This window comes from Sinohyriopsis cumingii, chromosome 5, assembly GCF_028554795.1.
Source record: "Sinohyriopsis cumingii isolate HCF-2022 chromosome 5, ASM2855479v2, whole genome shotgun sequence".
NCBI lineage: Eukaryota > Metazoa > Mollusca > Bivalvia > Unionida > Unionidae > Sinohyriopsis > Sinohyriopsis cumingii.
The window spans coordinates 68,379,654-68,395,276 of record NC_142965.1 but is presented as its reverse complement, the minus strand read 5'-3'; the positions used below and the strand labels follow the sequence as shown (position 1 = coordinate 68,395,276).

The window sequence follows — 15,623 nt, the reverse complement described above, 5'->3', positions numbered from 1 at the left end:
CATTGACTTCCTTGTCAAATAACCTTTTCTTTGTTAATGAAATAGAAAATAAAAGTTTTTCATTATTTTCTGTTCATAAATTCTGTCATTTTAATAATCTGAAAACAAAAGAAGCTGGGATATAAATAACAGACTTATTTGATGTCTGAACACCAACAGATTTAGTCATGTCAATGATGTAACGAATCAAGTTCATTAAAACCATCAATAAATCACGACATACAAGTATTCTAACCCCAAATACCATACTACTACTAACTTTAATTGAAAATATCTGCCAAAATAGCTAGGTGCAACTTCTGACACATTTAACACTTGCTCTTTCTTCATTACAAGGTGTGTCATTATAACATGGCCCCAGCTATAACACCATTATGATTACAGTTCCCATCATTCTGAATAAACTTTTTTTCTGCTTGTAAGGTGAGCCAGTACAAGGCAAACTTGCTTATATCTCAAGACTGTTTCATGACTCCAATGAAAAGCATTATTGTAGTGGACTCCCCTGAAAAACATTATTTTAGTGGAATCACCTAAAAATCATTATTGTGATGAACTCCCCTGATCAGTGTTATTTTGATGGGCTACTCTATATATAGTCATAAAACAGGAGTTATTGATCCTCTTTAGAAAAAGGCTTTCAGCATAAAAATTTAGCTAAAATAATTAAAAAAATAGAAATGGATCATTTCAAATCCAGAATTATATTCACCTTTTGTCTGACAAGCAAAACAAAATTTACTTTACTGGCATTTCTGTTGGTACTAACATAAAACAAGTTAGGTTTGTACTAATTTTCTATAATGACATTTACTATTATTGCCTTGGCAGACTTTGATTTCAAAAGCATGGCATGGTTTTTCTAAAGATTCAAATCCAAATTCAAATCATGCAGCTGTTCAAACTGACAGGCATGAATGATGTTATCAAGTTAACATCTGCACTTATTCACACAAAGTTTGCTACAGTGTTCCTTTACTATAAAGTCACTCAATACAACTACATTCCACATAAAATATGGGTGTGATGATGGATGTTGTATTATTTGCTAAAATTTGTTTATATTTGCTGCCTAATGTGTATTACTTGACCTTAACCTTTGGCTCTCTGGCCAAATCCTACATAGTTTCTCATGATTATATTCCACATTTGTTAAATTTCTGTATACAACTAGAAACATGATGCTACAACCTTGTTTGGATACTACTCAGTACAAAGTTCCTCACTTATAACATAGGTCACAGCATTACAGAAAGGGATGAATGTGCTGCTGCCCCAGTAGTTTTTTTTATTTATATCTCTCTGCATTTTTTTAAATACATTTCTGTTACTGTATAAATACTGTGAATTAACTTTCTGGATATTCAAATGCAAACACCATGCCTGTGATCATACAGCTCTATGGCAGATTCAGTCAAACTTTCCAGCCTTGTGATACATCTCTTAGTTTTGTGGTACCATGTATACTCACATAAAAGTTGTATCCAACTGCAAACTGCACAGATCCAGATCTGCCAATGTATAATGTGCCAGCCGATCTGGGTTATGCAGCTTACAAGAAGTGCTCAGCAGAACAAACAACACAAACCCTGATCTGCTCCTGCATTATATAAAAGCATATCAGGGCCATTGCAGTTTGCAATTGGACCCAATCTATATGTGAGTACATACAGCACAAGAAAAAGCCTTCTTACAATAAGTATAATAACAATGACGTACTTTACAAATGAGATTATAAAGCCATCAATTGTAAGTTTATTCCTTTTAAAAAAGATTGTAAAGGTTAAAAAATATTTGTTTTATATTTTCTTTACACTTCACTTTCAAAAGGGACTTAGAAAGACATTTTCATTTTCATAAGTCAACTCCTCTTCTAGCAAAACACATTTCACTATCCTGTATTATAAAACATCAATACACATTTTCTTTTTATCAATACACAAACAAACATAGGCACACCAAATGCTAAGCTACCAAAGTGATGATGATCAAAGTGCAAAAGTGGTTGGGGATATGGTGGCTGTTGTCCTGCCAGAGAGCTGTTTCACCACCATCATACATGTCCATTCTGTTTTGAACCTACGTAGTCACTGTAACTAATAGTAATTTTTTCACTACGATAGCGAGTTAGTCGTATACTTCGGCGCACCTCATTGGTGATGTGACCCTTCAATCCGCCTTTTCGCAGCAAGGAATCTATAGTCTGAATTCTGTCCCATCCTGGAAACAAAAACAAGATGTTAAACAAACAAATCTTAAATTTTAGCAGCTTGCAGATGGAATCAAAAAAAGCTTTCCTGTAGTTCTTTTTATGCATGTATGTATGTATGTATGTATGTACGTATGCATGCATGCATGTATGTAAGTAAGTATAGATAGATAGATAGATAGATATATATAAATATAGTGACAGATGTTTGCGAAAAGTGTTGTCCCCTTATGGAATTATCAAATGACACATAACATGGATTGATGTTGAAACTGATGCATGTTCAAACTTAACACTGAACATTAATCTGTTTCTTTATAATAAGAACCACCTGTTCATTAAGTCACCAGAAGCAAAGATTGTAAGAGTTATTTCCCTTGCATTTTTTATTATTATCCTATCATGCATGTTCATCACCAAATTTTGTAAGCATAACTTATTTTACAAAAATCAAGTTTGCTGTACAAATTTACACTCTCTAAATACTTTATTTACATCATCGGCACTTTCTTAAATTGGACCCCACAAAAAGAGCAGCATCATGGTCTCAATGCCTTTGGTGGCATTCCATCATTCTCTTCAAACATCATAAAATACATGATCAACCTCCATTAAACATTTTAAAAGATTACAATTACAGCAAAAGTCCATCTTACTTATGGCCCTTATACTGGGGTCAATTTAACCACTATGTCACCAATCCAAGGTCTGTGGGATTAGAGAAGGATCAACTAATACTGACAACTGCATTGACACATAGCCAGTCCAATTTTCCAGAGTCACTTAAATCTGATTAGGAAGACCAGTTGATTTTCTGCAAGGACAACTGATTTACACGAAAGCTTGCCCTGCTTGTCAGTTGAAAAATCTGTATTATGTCCATCATCTTGATGATTCATGCAGATCTTGAACTACTTACTCATGTATGAATATGGACCAAATCATATCACACTTTATCAAATCAGACTAAAACCAGAACAGACAGACTGGTGGACAATATCCATCACAGTAAATACACAAAAAGATACATAAATAAAAAACGAGAGCATACATTTTATGATCTTCTCATTTGCAAAGTATACATCTGTGTACTTTACGTTTTCCAATACATGTTTGTGTAAGTAGCTGAAGTATAATTATGTCCAGAATTTAATGTCACATCAGCACAACCCTGACTATATACAACTGGTAAAAATCATAAAGATAAAAGCTGTAAAACTTTAGAAGGATACAAAAATCTTCATAAAATTTAAAAAAAATAAAGATAAAAGATGTGTGTGTGATTTGGATTTTTAACACAGCATTAACTATTTTTCAGTCATATCGCTACGATGTCTGCAGTGTGTCAGTTTATAGTGATGTCTAGCACTGGGACATCACGCCACAGACATATAGCATCATGTCCCACCCAGTCACATTACCCTTATACCAGGCTGAACACTAACATCTTAATGCTGAGCACCAAGTGAAGCAGCTGTTAGCACTATTATTATAACTCTTTGGTATGACTTGGCCAAGGTTCGAACCCATGACCTTCCACATCTGAGACAGATGCTCACTCTTTGTAAAATAAATCCTTACACAATAAGATCAAAATATTTTATACTGCCCACTTTTCTTTAAAAGTTCAAGATTTTTTCTGGTGGTATATCACCAAAAAGCTTATTAATACCTGCCTGACATGGTTAAAGTTGATACACTCAACCAGAATATGTTCAAATTCAGTTGATACTGACAGATACACATTCGAGTTGAGGTTTATACTTCAGGAGTAACAGATGTGAATTCAATATGACACTGTATCACCTACGATTTGACCAGTATGTGGGTAGCTACAATGAGTGATTTTTAATTTATTCCACATATTTTGCCAAGCACATTAAAATATATGCTGAGTTATATGATATTTGAAATCAGCTGATGGAATCGGAGTATTTGAAATTACAATTTTTTGTTTCAAAATAAATTTGTTGTTGTTGTTGTTGTTGTGGGGTTTAACGTTCAAAATAAATAAAGTGGTCTATATCAACACAAGATACAAAATTAGTAAAAAATAACTTTTTTTTATATTTATTACCATCTGTCTTGTTAAACAGATGTATATCTTATATAAATACAAATTCAATATCATAATATATATTCTACATAATATAATATACTTGTAAATACATGTACTTAATAACAACCAAAAAAAAACCTGTTTAAAGGAATTATTTCTTCAATCTGTAGGTAACAGATCTCAGCTTCTAAAATTTTAAACAAATGTTGCAAATTATACTTGCTAACTTGACCTGGTCCTTGGGTTGAAAAACCAAATAAATGCCCTTTCACTGTAACACGCACATCAAGAACACATGGTCTGACCATTCCACCCATTCTTGACTGTCATGCACTTTCAAGTCAGCTGGCAGCTTAACAGAGTAATTCCTTAAGGCTATTCAATTCAAAATCAATTGCAGAGAAATGTCAGGGGTCAAGATTCCCCTCCAGGGATTGAATAATATTATATCTTGTAGGGTTGTGGTCTGGAATGCAATGAAAGGAAAATATGGCCATCAAACTGCAGGTCCTGCATGGTACTTTCATTAACATTACACTTTTCCATGGAACTGTTCTACTGTTCACTGCTGTTGCACGCCATACATTGGGTTTTACACATAGTAAAATCCTGAAGAATGCAAAAACTGGTCACAGAACCATCAAGTTCCTTGATTGCTTGATTTCTGAAAGATCTTCCTGCAGAATGTCAGTCAGTGAAAGTGCACTAATCAAAGACAGATACCCTTGGGACATTGTCACAAGTGTACCTATATAAACAAATGTTCCATGTAAAGATACTGATTGTTCTACTATATTTATTATCATTATTATTATTATTATTTTTGTTCTTGTTTTTCTTGTGTATGTATGTATGTATGTATGCATACATTCACACATGTACATACATGTACATACATATATATATATATATATATATATATATATATATATATATATATATATATATATATATATATACATATATATATATATATATATATATATATATATATATATATATATATATATATATATATATATATATATATATATATATATATATATCAGGGCTGAGCAAATCCCATAGCCCAACGTCCCGGACTAGTCATTTTTGAAGTTGGACAAGTAAAATTTTCCAAGTCGCTAGTCCGGGATAAGTGCTTTTTAAAAAAGTCAGGCTAGTCTTTATTTTCGTGCTTTAATCACTATATCTACCTTTATTTGGCCAATCATGCCCTCTGGGCATACTGAATACTTGATTCTACTCCTATTCATGTATACATTTACATCCTGTTACCGCTTGACTGCATATTGGGCTAAGCGACCAAATTATCGGCAAATCAAAACACGTCAAACAAAAGAAAGCCAGTATGATCAATTAGCAGTGTTGTAAGCGGTTTTGTTGTAATGAGTTTACTCAATCTAGATCATAACCAGCGGCTCATTATGATTTTAATCCAGCGAGTCAGTGTAATTAAATTAATGAAAGGTACTTTACCAACATCAGTGTTGGTTTCCTTTATGAACTGATTAAATGACAGTAATGATTCTTTAATTTATAATTGATTATACAGATGATTAACTTCCACGTGCGATACTGTGTTTGAAGTGAAACAATTACGCTAATTAATGAGCTGTTTCAGTTCGTATTTCAAAGAGAAATTTGATCTTATGATCACTTTAGAAGTCGTTGTCAAGCAAGCTGATAGTTACTCTGCGGATAAAATGAGTTTGCTAAATTATTTTTGCAAGGAAGGTAATAACGACGATTTGGAGAAGGTAAATTTGTTTGAAAATGGAGGGATAAAATGTAAGACGGATACTGAGTGTGTTTGTTATCCCTGTCTTGAATATATGACACGGAAGGTGGCAGACATATACATGTACATATTTTCAAATCCATGAGCTAAAACATATATACATGAACCTGAAGAAGCCAAATGTATAACAACCAATGTTTTTAAAAATTAAATTCTTTTAAGAAATAATTATTTTGTATATTATTTCGTTTGTTTTTTTCTATGGATTAAGTACATACGTCTCATCAAATCTCGGCAAGTGATTACCATTTTGGGACCAGTGAAAAGTAAGGTGGGACTAATGAAGAGAAAGGTGGGACTAGTGAATTTTCTGAAACCACTTGTCCTGGACTAGTGGTTAAAAACAAAATTTGCTCAGCCCTGTGTGTGTGTGTGTGTGTGTCTATATATATATATATATATATATATATATATATATATGTGTGTGTGTGTGTGTGTGTGTGTGTGTGGTTTAATGGCATCATTATGATGATTACAATCATCATTAAAACTATCATTATCCAACATCTCCAAATTAAAGATAAGTGTTTATAAAGGACAAGATTTAAATCCCTTTTCTTCAATTTGCTTAAATATTTCATTTTTAAATAAAGGATAACTGTCCGCAAAAGGACAAAATTATCTGGTCCACTGACTATCCTCTAAAGGCACATTTCACTCCATAATAATTACTATTATCGTTACTGTTGTTGTTTTTATTGTTATCATCACAGTCACTATCATTATCAACACAACCATTGTCATTATTTTGTTACCATCATCATCATCACATCATCATCGTCAAAAACACAAATCTATACCTTGCTCTACTGCCACTTCTGGTAGGTATGTGGCTGTCTTCTTGTGTCCCTTCTCACTGATGAACTCTATCCGGATGCCGTGTATTCCAACCTACACCATAACAGTGGTGGTGCGGAAAGATAGAAAATTCTTTTTAGTACCATTACACTGTCAGTGTATAACTACAGATTGACCAAAATTGCCTGCAATTTCAATGTAATATGAATATTAGATTTACCCCTCACTATAAAGTACCCTATTATAAAGCATTCCCTCTATATAATGCAGATATTGCTATGGAAACTGGTTAAATTTAGTCAAGTTCTATAGTTGTCATTAATGGATGATTTAGTCTTTGACTGATAATAACCTATTAAATTGGTCCATCTTTTTAATACTGTTCATCAATGTTGACTGATTATTTATTGACCAACAGAATCAGTACCACTTAAAAGCAGCTGGCCTGCCACAAGACTTGTTAACACCATATTTTTCTGTCCAAATGTTTTCCAGAATTTACCAAAGGAATGTCAATGGCAACATAAAGACATTCATTAAATTATGTAAATTAAGCCATGTTGGAAACAAATAAAGCAAGAGCCTCAAATAGCCCTGACACGGCTCACCTTGCTGACAGCAACCTAATAGCCAAATGCCCTGACACTGCTCACCTGGCTGGCAGCAACCTAATAGCCAAATGCCCAAGAAATCTGAGTCAATAGGATGCTTTCTGATCAAGTTTCTCCAATGCTGCTGACTACATGTATTACGAAAGCAATCATTTCAAGATCCTCAAGTTTTAGCATATATACCTATATTTGACCACACAACAACATCATTAGTCTGATATTGAAAGGCCCCTATATAACACGCTTTGTGTTGGTCAAATTCTGTTCAGCATTTTTTTTTACAAATAAAGTACTGTAAATGTTTTCACCTTTTAGTAATGTCAGCCATATTTGATGCCAGAATGGTAGAATTTGTATAAATCTGAAAGGCATTCGGGTTATGTAACTTTCTGTCAAATTCTACTAAGCAGCAATTAGAAAAAGTTGTTAAATGCTTTCCTATTTTTAGTAAAAGAAGCCATATTTGATGGGAGATTGGCATCATTGACACACATTTAAAAGTCATTTATGCAAGTATGCATTCATTAAAATTTGGACAACTTATGAAGAAATGTGTTTCACAGGTAATTTTAAGTAAGTTTTCATTTTCAGTAATGGCAGCCATATTAGATTGTAAATTGACAGCTTTTAATGTCAGAGTTAGTAGCATATTTCTTTCAAAATTTTCAAGTTTTTTTCAATGATTTTCAAGGTTCAAAATCATGTTTTTCAAGGTGCATTATTACATTAATTTAAAAGGATACATAAACGAAACTGTATGTAAACACAGGTTAATACTTACTATTACTCCATATGAGGAACATTTCTTGGAAACTTATTTTTCAAGAACAAAAATTAAACATGAAGTCAGTAGTATGATCATCGATATCTTTCCCATTAATATTAAAATCCTACATCTGGGCATTAGAATAATGTAATCACTGAAGAATGTTAATTTTACTCTTTCTACACTACACTATTTACAAAGTACAAAATATTTTAAAGTTAATTTTTCAGTTCTTGTAGCTTGTCATCAAGTTGTTTTTCAAGTGCTCCAAGTTTAGCGATTTTGTCCTTTTCACTTTTCCTCAAATTATTTTGATGTCATTATAAAGGAAATTTTCCTATGGATCTTTGCTTTCAATGCATAGTCATCAGCAGCAGCTGTTGTTTCAATGTCTTTTTCAGTACCTTCCTTTCTTCTTCACTCATCCCCATAAACAAAAAAAGTAAAGATAATTGTTTTTTATATTATTGCTTATTTAAAAACAGCGTATGGATATTTTAAACTATTTCATATTAGATATATTAATATTTCTCTGAGCTTAGCTGTATTCTATATATACAGATTCATCTTGTTCATTGCAATTATCATCTGTCCTATTTTCACTCAATCCAAAATTAAGACTATATAGTTTCTATTTTAAAACTTGAATCTCTGTGTTCACAGACATACCTCATTCATCAAACATGATTTCATGATGAAGGCTTCTCGTTTTGCCTGTATTAAGCGCTATTACAAGAGCTTGATGGTTTGTTCAGTTGCATGTGACTGTGGAGCACTATCTCCCATTGCATGCAAATCAATATCCTTCTGGCATAATTGGCATTTTGCAAAGCTCTTCTGATAAAGATCTCATAATCCAAACTTCATTTAGCCACTGAAGTTAGATTTAGCAGCCAGCCATGTTGAAGCAAATGATTCAAATTTAAACCACTGCTACATCTGGGCTTCATACAAAGGGAAGTTTAAAATGTACGACTGTGCAGTGGCCAGTTGTGGAAAAATGTGAGTTCCACCATAATCTTAGCAAGAGTTTGTCTTTTGTTGTTTTTCCCCTTTTCTTTTACTTAATTCTGTAAACCGAAAACTATTTATTAATTCCTTTTGGTTTCATGAAAATCAGGGCTTTTCAAGGTACCGAGACAATATTTAGAATTTTCAAGGTGTCTTCAAGGCCTTGATGGACAAATTCATTTTTCAAGGCTTTTCAAGGTACCAGATATTATTTTGAATTTTCAAGGTGTTTTCAAGGTCCCATACAGACCCTGATATCAGAATGCTTTCTGTCAAATTTGGTAAAATATTGCTGTTTCTAATTTTAGAAATAATATCCACATTTAATGCCAGATTGGCATCATCTGTAGAATCTGAATATCCGTTAAGAAAGGCTATATTCTGCAATGTTTGATAAAATTCTGTTTAGCAGTTTTGCAAAGAAGTTGCTTAAATGTTTTTTTTCTAATTTAAAAAGAATAGCCATATATGATAGTGAACTGGCCATCTATACTGGAATGCTGTCAAGTTTGGTAAAATTCTGTTGGTGGATTGGCCTTCTATACTGGAATGCTGTCAAGTTTGGTAAAATTCTGTTGGTGGATTGGCCTTCTATACTGGAATGCTGTCAAGTTTGGTAAAATTCTGTTGGTGGATTGGCCTTCTATACTGGAATGCTGTCAAGTTTGGTAAAATTCTGTTGGTGGATTTGCCTTCTACACTGGAATGCTGTCAAGTTTGGTAAAATTCTGTGGTAGATTGGCCTTCTATACTGGAATGGCTGTCAAGTTTGGTAAAATGATGTTGGTGAATTGGCCTTCTACACTGGAATGCTGTCAAGTTTGGTAAAGTTCTGTTATTTTGTGAAAAATATAATTTATTTTTGTAATAATTTTAGCAATGGTGGCTATCTCTGATCTCAGAATGCAACTTTTATATAAATCTGAAATCCCTTTATGACAGTATGCTTTCTACCAAATTTGTTCAAATTCTGTTATACTGTTTTCAAGAATAGGTCACTTAAAAGCTTTCCTATTTTTAGTCATGATCACGATATTTGATGACAGACTGGCATCATTTTTACAAGTTTGAGAGCCCTGTATGCCTGGAGGATTTTGTCAAATTTGGTTAAACTCTGTTCAGTGTCCTTTTTTTTCTTCTTCAAAATAAGCTGTTTAACAGTTCTTCTATTTTTAGTAACTGCAGCTATATTTGGTGCAGAAACATATCATTTGTACAAATGTCAAGGGCATTTATAAACAATGTTCTGTGCAAAGTTTGTTGAATTGGTCACACAGTTTTTGAGAAAAAGTTTAACATTGCAATTGCTTATGGACAACAGAAAGATTTTTTCTATTTTTTTAAAATTAATAAATGCCTCATTTATTGAATTAGCCCAAATCAGCATCAACTTTCTACCCTTGTAATGCAGCTTACTATCAAACAAAACAAGTCAATGTGCTATGCCCTCCTTTTAAATGTGGACTCTATATTCGTTTAAGTCGGCTAAAACATTTGTCAAGTCTCGCTGCAAAGAATAAAAGTTTCATATTGTCTTTTTTCAATCATCCACTGCCAGTTTGATAAGTATGTCAATACTGGCTACAATACAACAATGAAGGAATACAGGCAAATATAAAGTGCAATGTAATAAAGAGACAAGGGAGATAATTCTTACTTCCCAATCCAGATAATCATTTGCCTCTTCAAAATGAGTAAGGATGGAGACTGAGCAATGAAGGCGTGGAAATTCATCCTTTGTGATTGGACTGAAGCGACTGTCCTTCATGGCACTGCAAAGAAAATGGGGCAATATGAGATTCACAGTTAAGAATGTTCCTGACAAGTCCAATCTTGCATTCTTTCCCAAAATTAAATCTTCTGATACCAGGCCATGTATTCAGAATACTCTCCAACCTGATGCACATTCAAACTAGTTTGGTGCTCAGTTGTGGGTAAACTAATTTACATCCAAACCATTTTCAAGATACAATCTACTTATGTATATAATGCCATAAGATGCAAAAAAATAATTAAATGGTGAAACGGTCCTGCATTAAAGATCAACCTGTCTTCAGAGACTGTCTTTGAAGTTTCTACAGGTGATCATTTTTGACAGGTTCAGCTTTACTATACGAAGAAAAATGTGCCATCTGTTTTCAAATGAATGTGTTCCAGAGTATTGTGTCCAAGTAGAAACAAAAAGCAAGGGAACTAACTCTTACTAGCATTTCCTTAGGTTAATTTAGTACACAGTCTGTGAACTGTTACTTTAAAAAGATGCTTGGAAAAATATTTATATCTGAAAATGCAATTTTTTTTAATGGTTTAAGTCTTCTGAACAGTATCAACTGATGCATATTAAACTTCATATCAAGACATAATAACATGTACCCTAGCAAAAGTCTGCCATTTTAGAGAAAATGCAAGTTTTCTGCATATTATCCACTGATGTCTGATGGCAAAGCATGAGGACAAACAGAACCTACAGTAACATTAATAATATTTCTGTCTATACAACACAAATGCCCATGCTACATATAAAGGTTTCCAAATATTGAAAACCTTAGGAAAAAAACTGCATGATAATCTGTTTAGGTAATCTACAAAGGAAATGATTTGCAAGAGTTATTTCCCTAAATAGCAATTTGAAAAACATGCCTACCAAACTTCATTGTCAATCTCACATGTTTTCTGTTTAATCATGATAAAACAATTTCAGTTTTAAAAAATGTGTAAAGAATTGAAAAACAGCTATATTGGCCTAAATATATTCTGAGGTTCATCTACATATGCATAAAGACATGCCTGTATAATTAGGCTATAATTAGTGGTCTCTTCATAATCTCTGGATCGATGGCTGGGCAAACAGTCAGACGGGAGCAAATCTAGATGCCCACACTGGAAGCATTAAACAAATGTAACCAAACATATCATTCATGGTAAATACTTGCCCCATAAACCTTGACCTTCAAAAATCTCTCAACCTGTTCACTGCTTCCAGAATCAATTGTGGGTAAAGTATAATTGATGTAAATGGGTTTAAGTTATAATATGAAACTTTATTTATCTGAAGTTGACTGCAAAAAAAGTTTTTCCAGCTTTACAGATGTACTATCAACAGCTCTTTTATGGTGAAAGAAACCGAGAATTCACTCAAGATCTCTGATGTGTGATCATTACACATACAGCCTTAAGCCTGGAGCTGACCACAGGGCTACAGAGATGTAAAGCAAACACATTATCTCTGCTTTCTTGGCATTAATCACGAAATGATTAAGTTTGTCGAATGACATTTAGGCTCAATAAAAACAGCAAGCATGTTGGGAAGCTTGTGCTGCAGACTGCATATTCATGCCTTGAAGTCACTGACAATGTGGAATATATTTTTGAGGTTGCACAGATGATGTCAGGGATACAATTTCTTAAGAAAGAAACATGCAGAAATGTATATAAATTGATTTAATTACTGGAAGTTTGAAAAGATTAAAAAAATTCAGAAAAATATGGGTTACCCATTGTCTGCCTGTATACCCCATATTATTCAATAAAATGTCCCTAACAAGAACAAAGGAAAAGGATATACAATATTCCAGCATAAAAGAAAACTCAAGAACCCACACCACCAAAGATAACAAGAGCTATAAACACTGGATGGAGACAACAAAAGGAGTGTGCATCTGACAATTATGGGCCATGATGCTATGAAATGAAAAATAATGTGCTAAAGCACTATGAAATGATAACGTAAAATGTCTGCAAATTCATAAACGATTTCAACAATTTTATGAAGCACACAAAATTGACTCAAATTCCGAGATGATTCAATGCAAAAAAACAAAGCTGGACAAAATGGACACTCATTGCACTAATCAATGATAAGTAAGGGGACAATTAATATCATGGGATGTCAGAAAATTAAACTTATCTAGGGGCTAATCAATTATAAAACTGCAGGCAAAATCCGGTTAAAATCCAACAATACTAAGTAAAATAAACTTCAGCAACACAAGTTTAAGTGAACATCGAATCAGTCCACAACTCCTGTGAATGATACCACAGACTGCTGAAAATCAAACTCAATCAAGGCCTCATCAATACAAAACTGTATTTAGTTAAAATGGAACAATCCTAGGAAATGGAACAATCCTAAGAAATGTCTGAAAATCAAAGTTAGGAATCTGGGTAATTAGGGGTCATAACTTCTGTAAATGTTGGCTGGAAAACCTTAAATCCATGGGTCACCAATATGAAGCAACATGCTGTGGAAACCAAATTTAGAAGAACAAATAATACAGAATAAATTCCAATAAATTATGTTCTGTAATGCTGAAACTTAAAATTATTGGTATTCTCATCAAAATGAAGTTGCATTTCAAATTTGGCTTAAGAACCAACAATTCTTGATAAATGCATGCTATGGAAACCTAAGTAAAGTAGACAAGCAATCAGGAGCCATAACTTCTGCAAATGTTCTGCAATGCTAGAAAATGAATTTGCTTAGGGTGTGATCAAAATATGTTGCAAGTTAAAGGTGTGGTTGAAATCCAACAATCCTCAGCAAGGTGATGGTCCAGAAACCAAAGTTTATATAGACTCAAATTCCTGAAACGTACACTAAAAATCAAGCTCATTCAAGGCTTCAGCAATGATAAAGCTGCCTACAAGACTGGTGCGATTGGCATTCAAGGCTTCAGCAATGATAAAGCTGCCTACAAGACTGGTGCGATTGGCATTCAAGGCTTCAGCAATGAAAAAGCTGCCTACAAGACTGGTGCAATTGGCATTCAAGGCTTCAGCAATGATAAAGCTGCCTACAAGACATGCATATGGCATTCAAGGCTTCAGCAATGATAAAGCTGCCTACAAGACTGGTGCAATTGGCATTCAAGGCTTCAGCAATGATAAAGCTGCCTACAAGACATGCATATGGCATTCAAGGCTTCAGCAATGATAAAGCTGCCTACAAGACTGGTGCAATTGGCATTCAAGGCTTCAGCAATGATAAAGCTGCCTACAAGACTGGTGCAATTGGCATTCAAGGCTTCAGCAATGATAAAGCTGCCTACAAGACTGGTGCAATTGGTGGAAACAAATGTAACGAGGATAGCTATATAAACAGTTAAATGGATTAAAAAGTTCATGACACTCTCATGCCCAAATACCCCACCTAGTGACTGCATATTCCCTGAGACCACTGTGCAGATTTGTTGCAGAGAATGTTCCAATACATCCTCTCAGACGCCGATCCCGACCTGTCTTCCAGGTCACAAACAAGGGGCTGAAACAAGAAGAAAATTCTATACAAATTTTGTTACTTAATTGGCATAAGTACATGCATTAAATTCAGTAAATGTCACATCTGTTACTTATGTCTCAATGTGAACATGTTGAAAACAAATTGCTTGCTTATATAATTACATAAATGAAAAGATCCCTGAAACCCAAACTACTGCAGGATACACTGTAAAATAATATTTTTAAAACAATATGCTGTATCACCCTCTAAAGGGAACAGTTTAATTTCTAAAATGCATCATATCTTTATTGTTCTATTTTATGTATAAGTAAAAAGCCTGCTTCTGTTCCTTATCTTTGGAAAAGCAGCTGGATATGGCTCCAATATCCATAAACTTTGATAATGTGGGCACCTATTTACCTGGATATAAATAAATGCATACAGGATATATATAAATGCATACAGGAGCTATATACCAAATCTGTGGCAGCTATACATGGCATCAAATGGGCACCATGTTCATTTAGGAACAACTAAACTTCCTAAGGAACTGTTTAGTGAGAACCTCATTTGATATAACCATCCAAAAAGAAACAGCAATGAGATTTTCAAGATGGCTTCTTTGGTGGCCAAATTGGGACATTAGATGACACAGCAATGAGATTTTCAAGCTGGCCTCTGTGGTGGCCATATTGGGACATTAGTTGAAATAGCAATGAGATTTTCAAGATGGCCTCTGTGGTGGCCATATTGGAACATTAGTTGAAACAGCAATGAGATTTTCAAGATGGCCTCTTTGTTGTTGTTGTTGTTGTTGTAGGGTTTAACGCCATTTTCAGCACAAGATAGGCTATACATGGCGGCCAGTATTAATGGTGTAGGAAGAATGCGAAAAAACCCCGGAAAGAACCACTGACCCATGAGAAGCTACTGGCAAGCTTTCTCACATAACCACATTAGCCGAATCCAAGACTTGAACCAACGCAGACAGAGGTGAGATGGCAGTGATCCGTAACAGTGAGCACTTTAGACCACTCGGCCACTCGGAGCCCCAAGATGGCCTCTGTAGTGGCCATATCGGGACATTAGTTGACATAGCAATGATATTTTCAAGATGGCCTCTGTGGTGGCCATATTGGGACATTAGTTG

The 15,623-nt window shown here is 34.0% G+C and overlaps 1 protein-coding gene across 3 annotated transcripts in view; it reads right to left on the bottom strand.

The window, feature by feature from the left end:
- LOC149799370 (AMMECR1-like protein) overlaps window positions 1-15,623 on the bottom strand; it is an 89,004-nt gene that overhangs the window by 48,820 nt on the left and 24,561 nt on the right. For 2 of the 3 annotated variants that reach the window (XM_089958704.1, XM_089958703.1), the window contains exons 2-5: window positions 14,405-14,515; window positions 10,913-11,027; window positions 6,870-6,960; window positions 2,150-2,220 (exon numbers count right to left, since the gene is read on the bottom strand). In XM_089958704.1, coding sequence (XP_089814830.1) covers window positions 2,150-2,220; window positions 6,870-6,960; window positions 10,913-11,027; window positions 14,405-14,515 — 388 coding nt within the window. The other variant, XM_089958705.1, reaches the window with a different exon arrangement.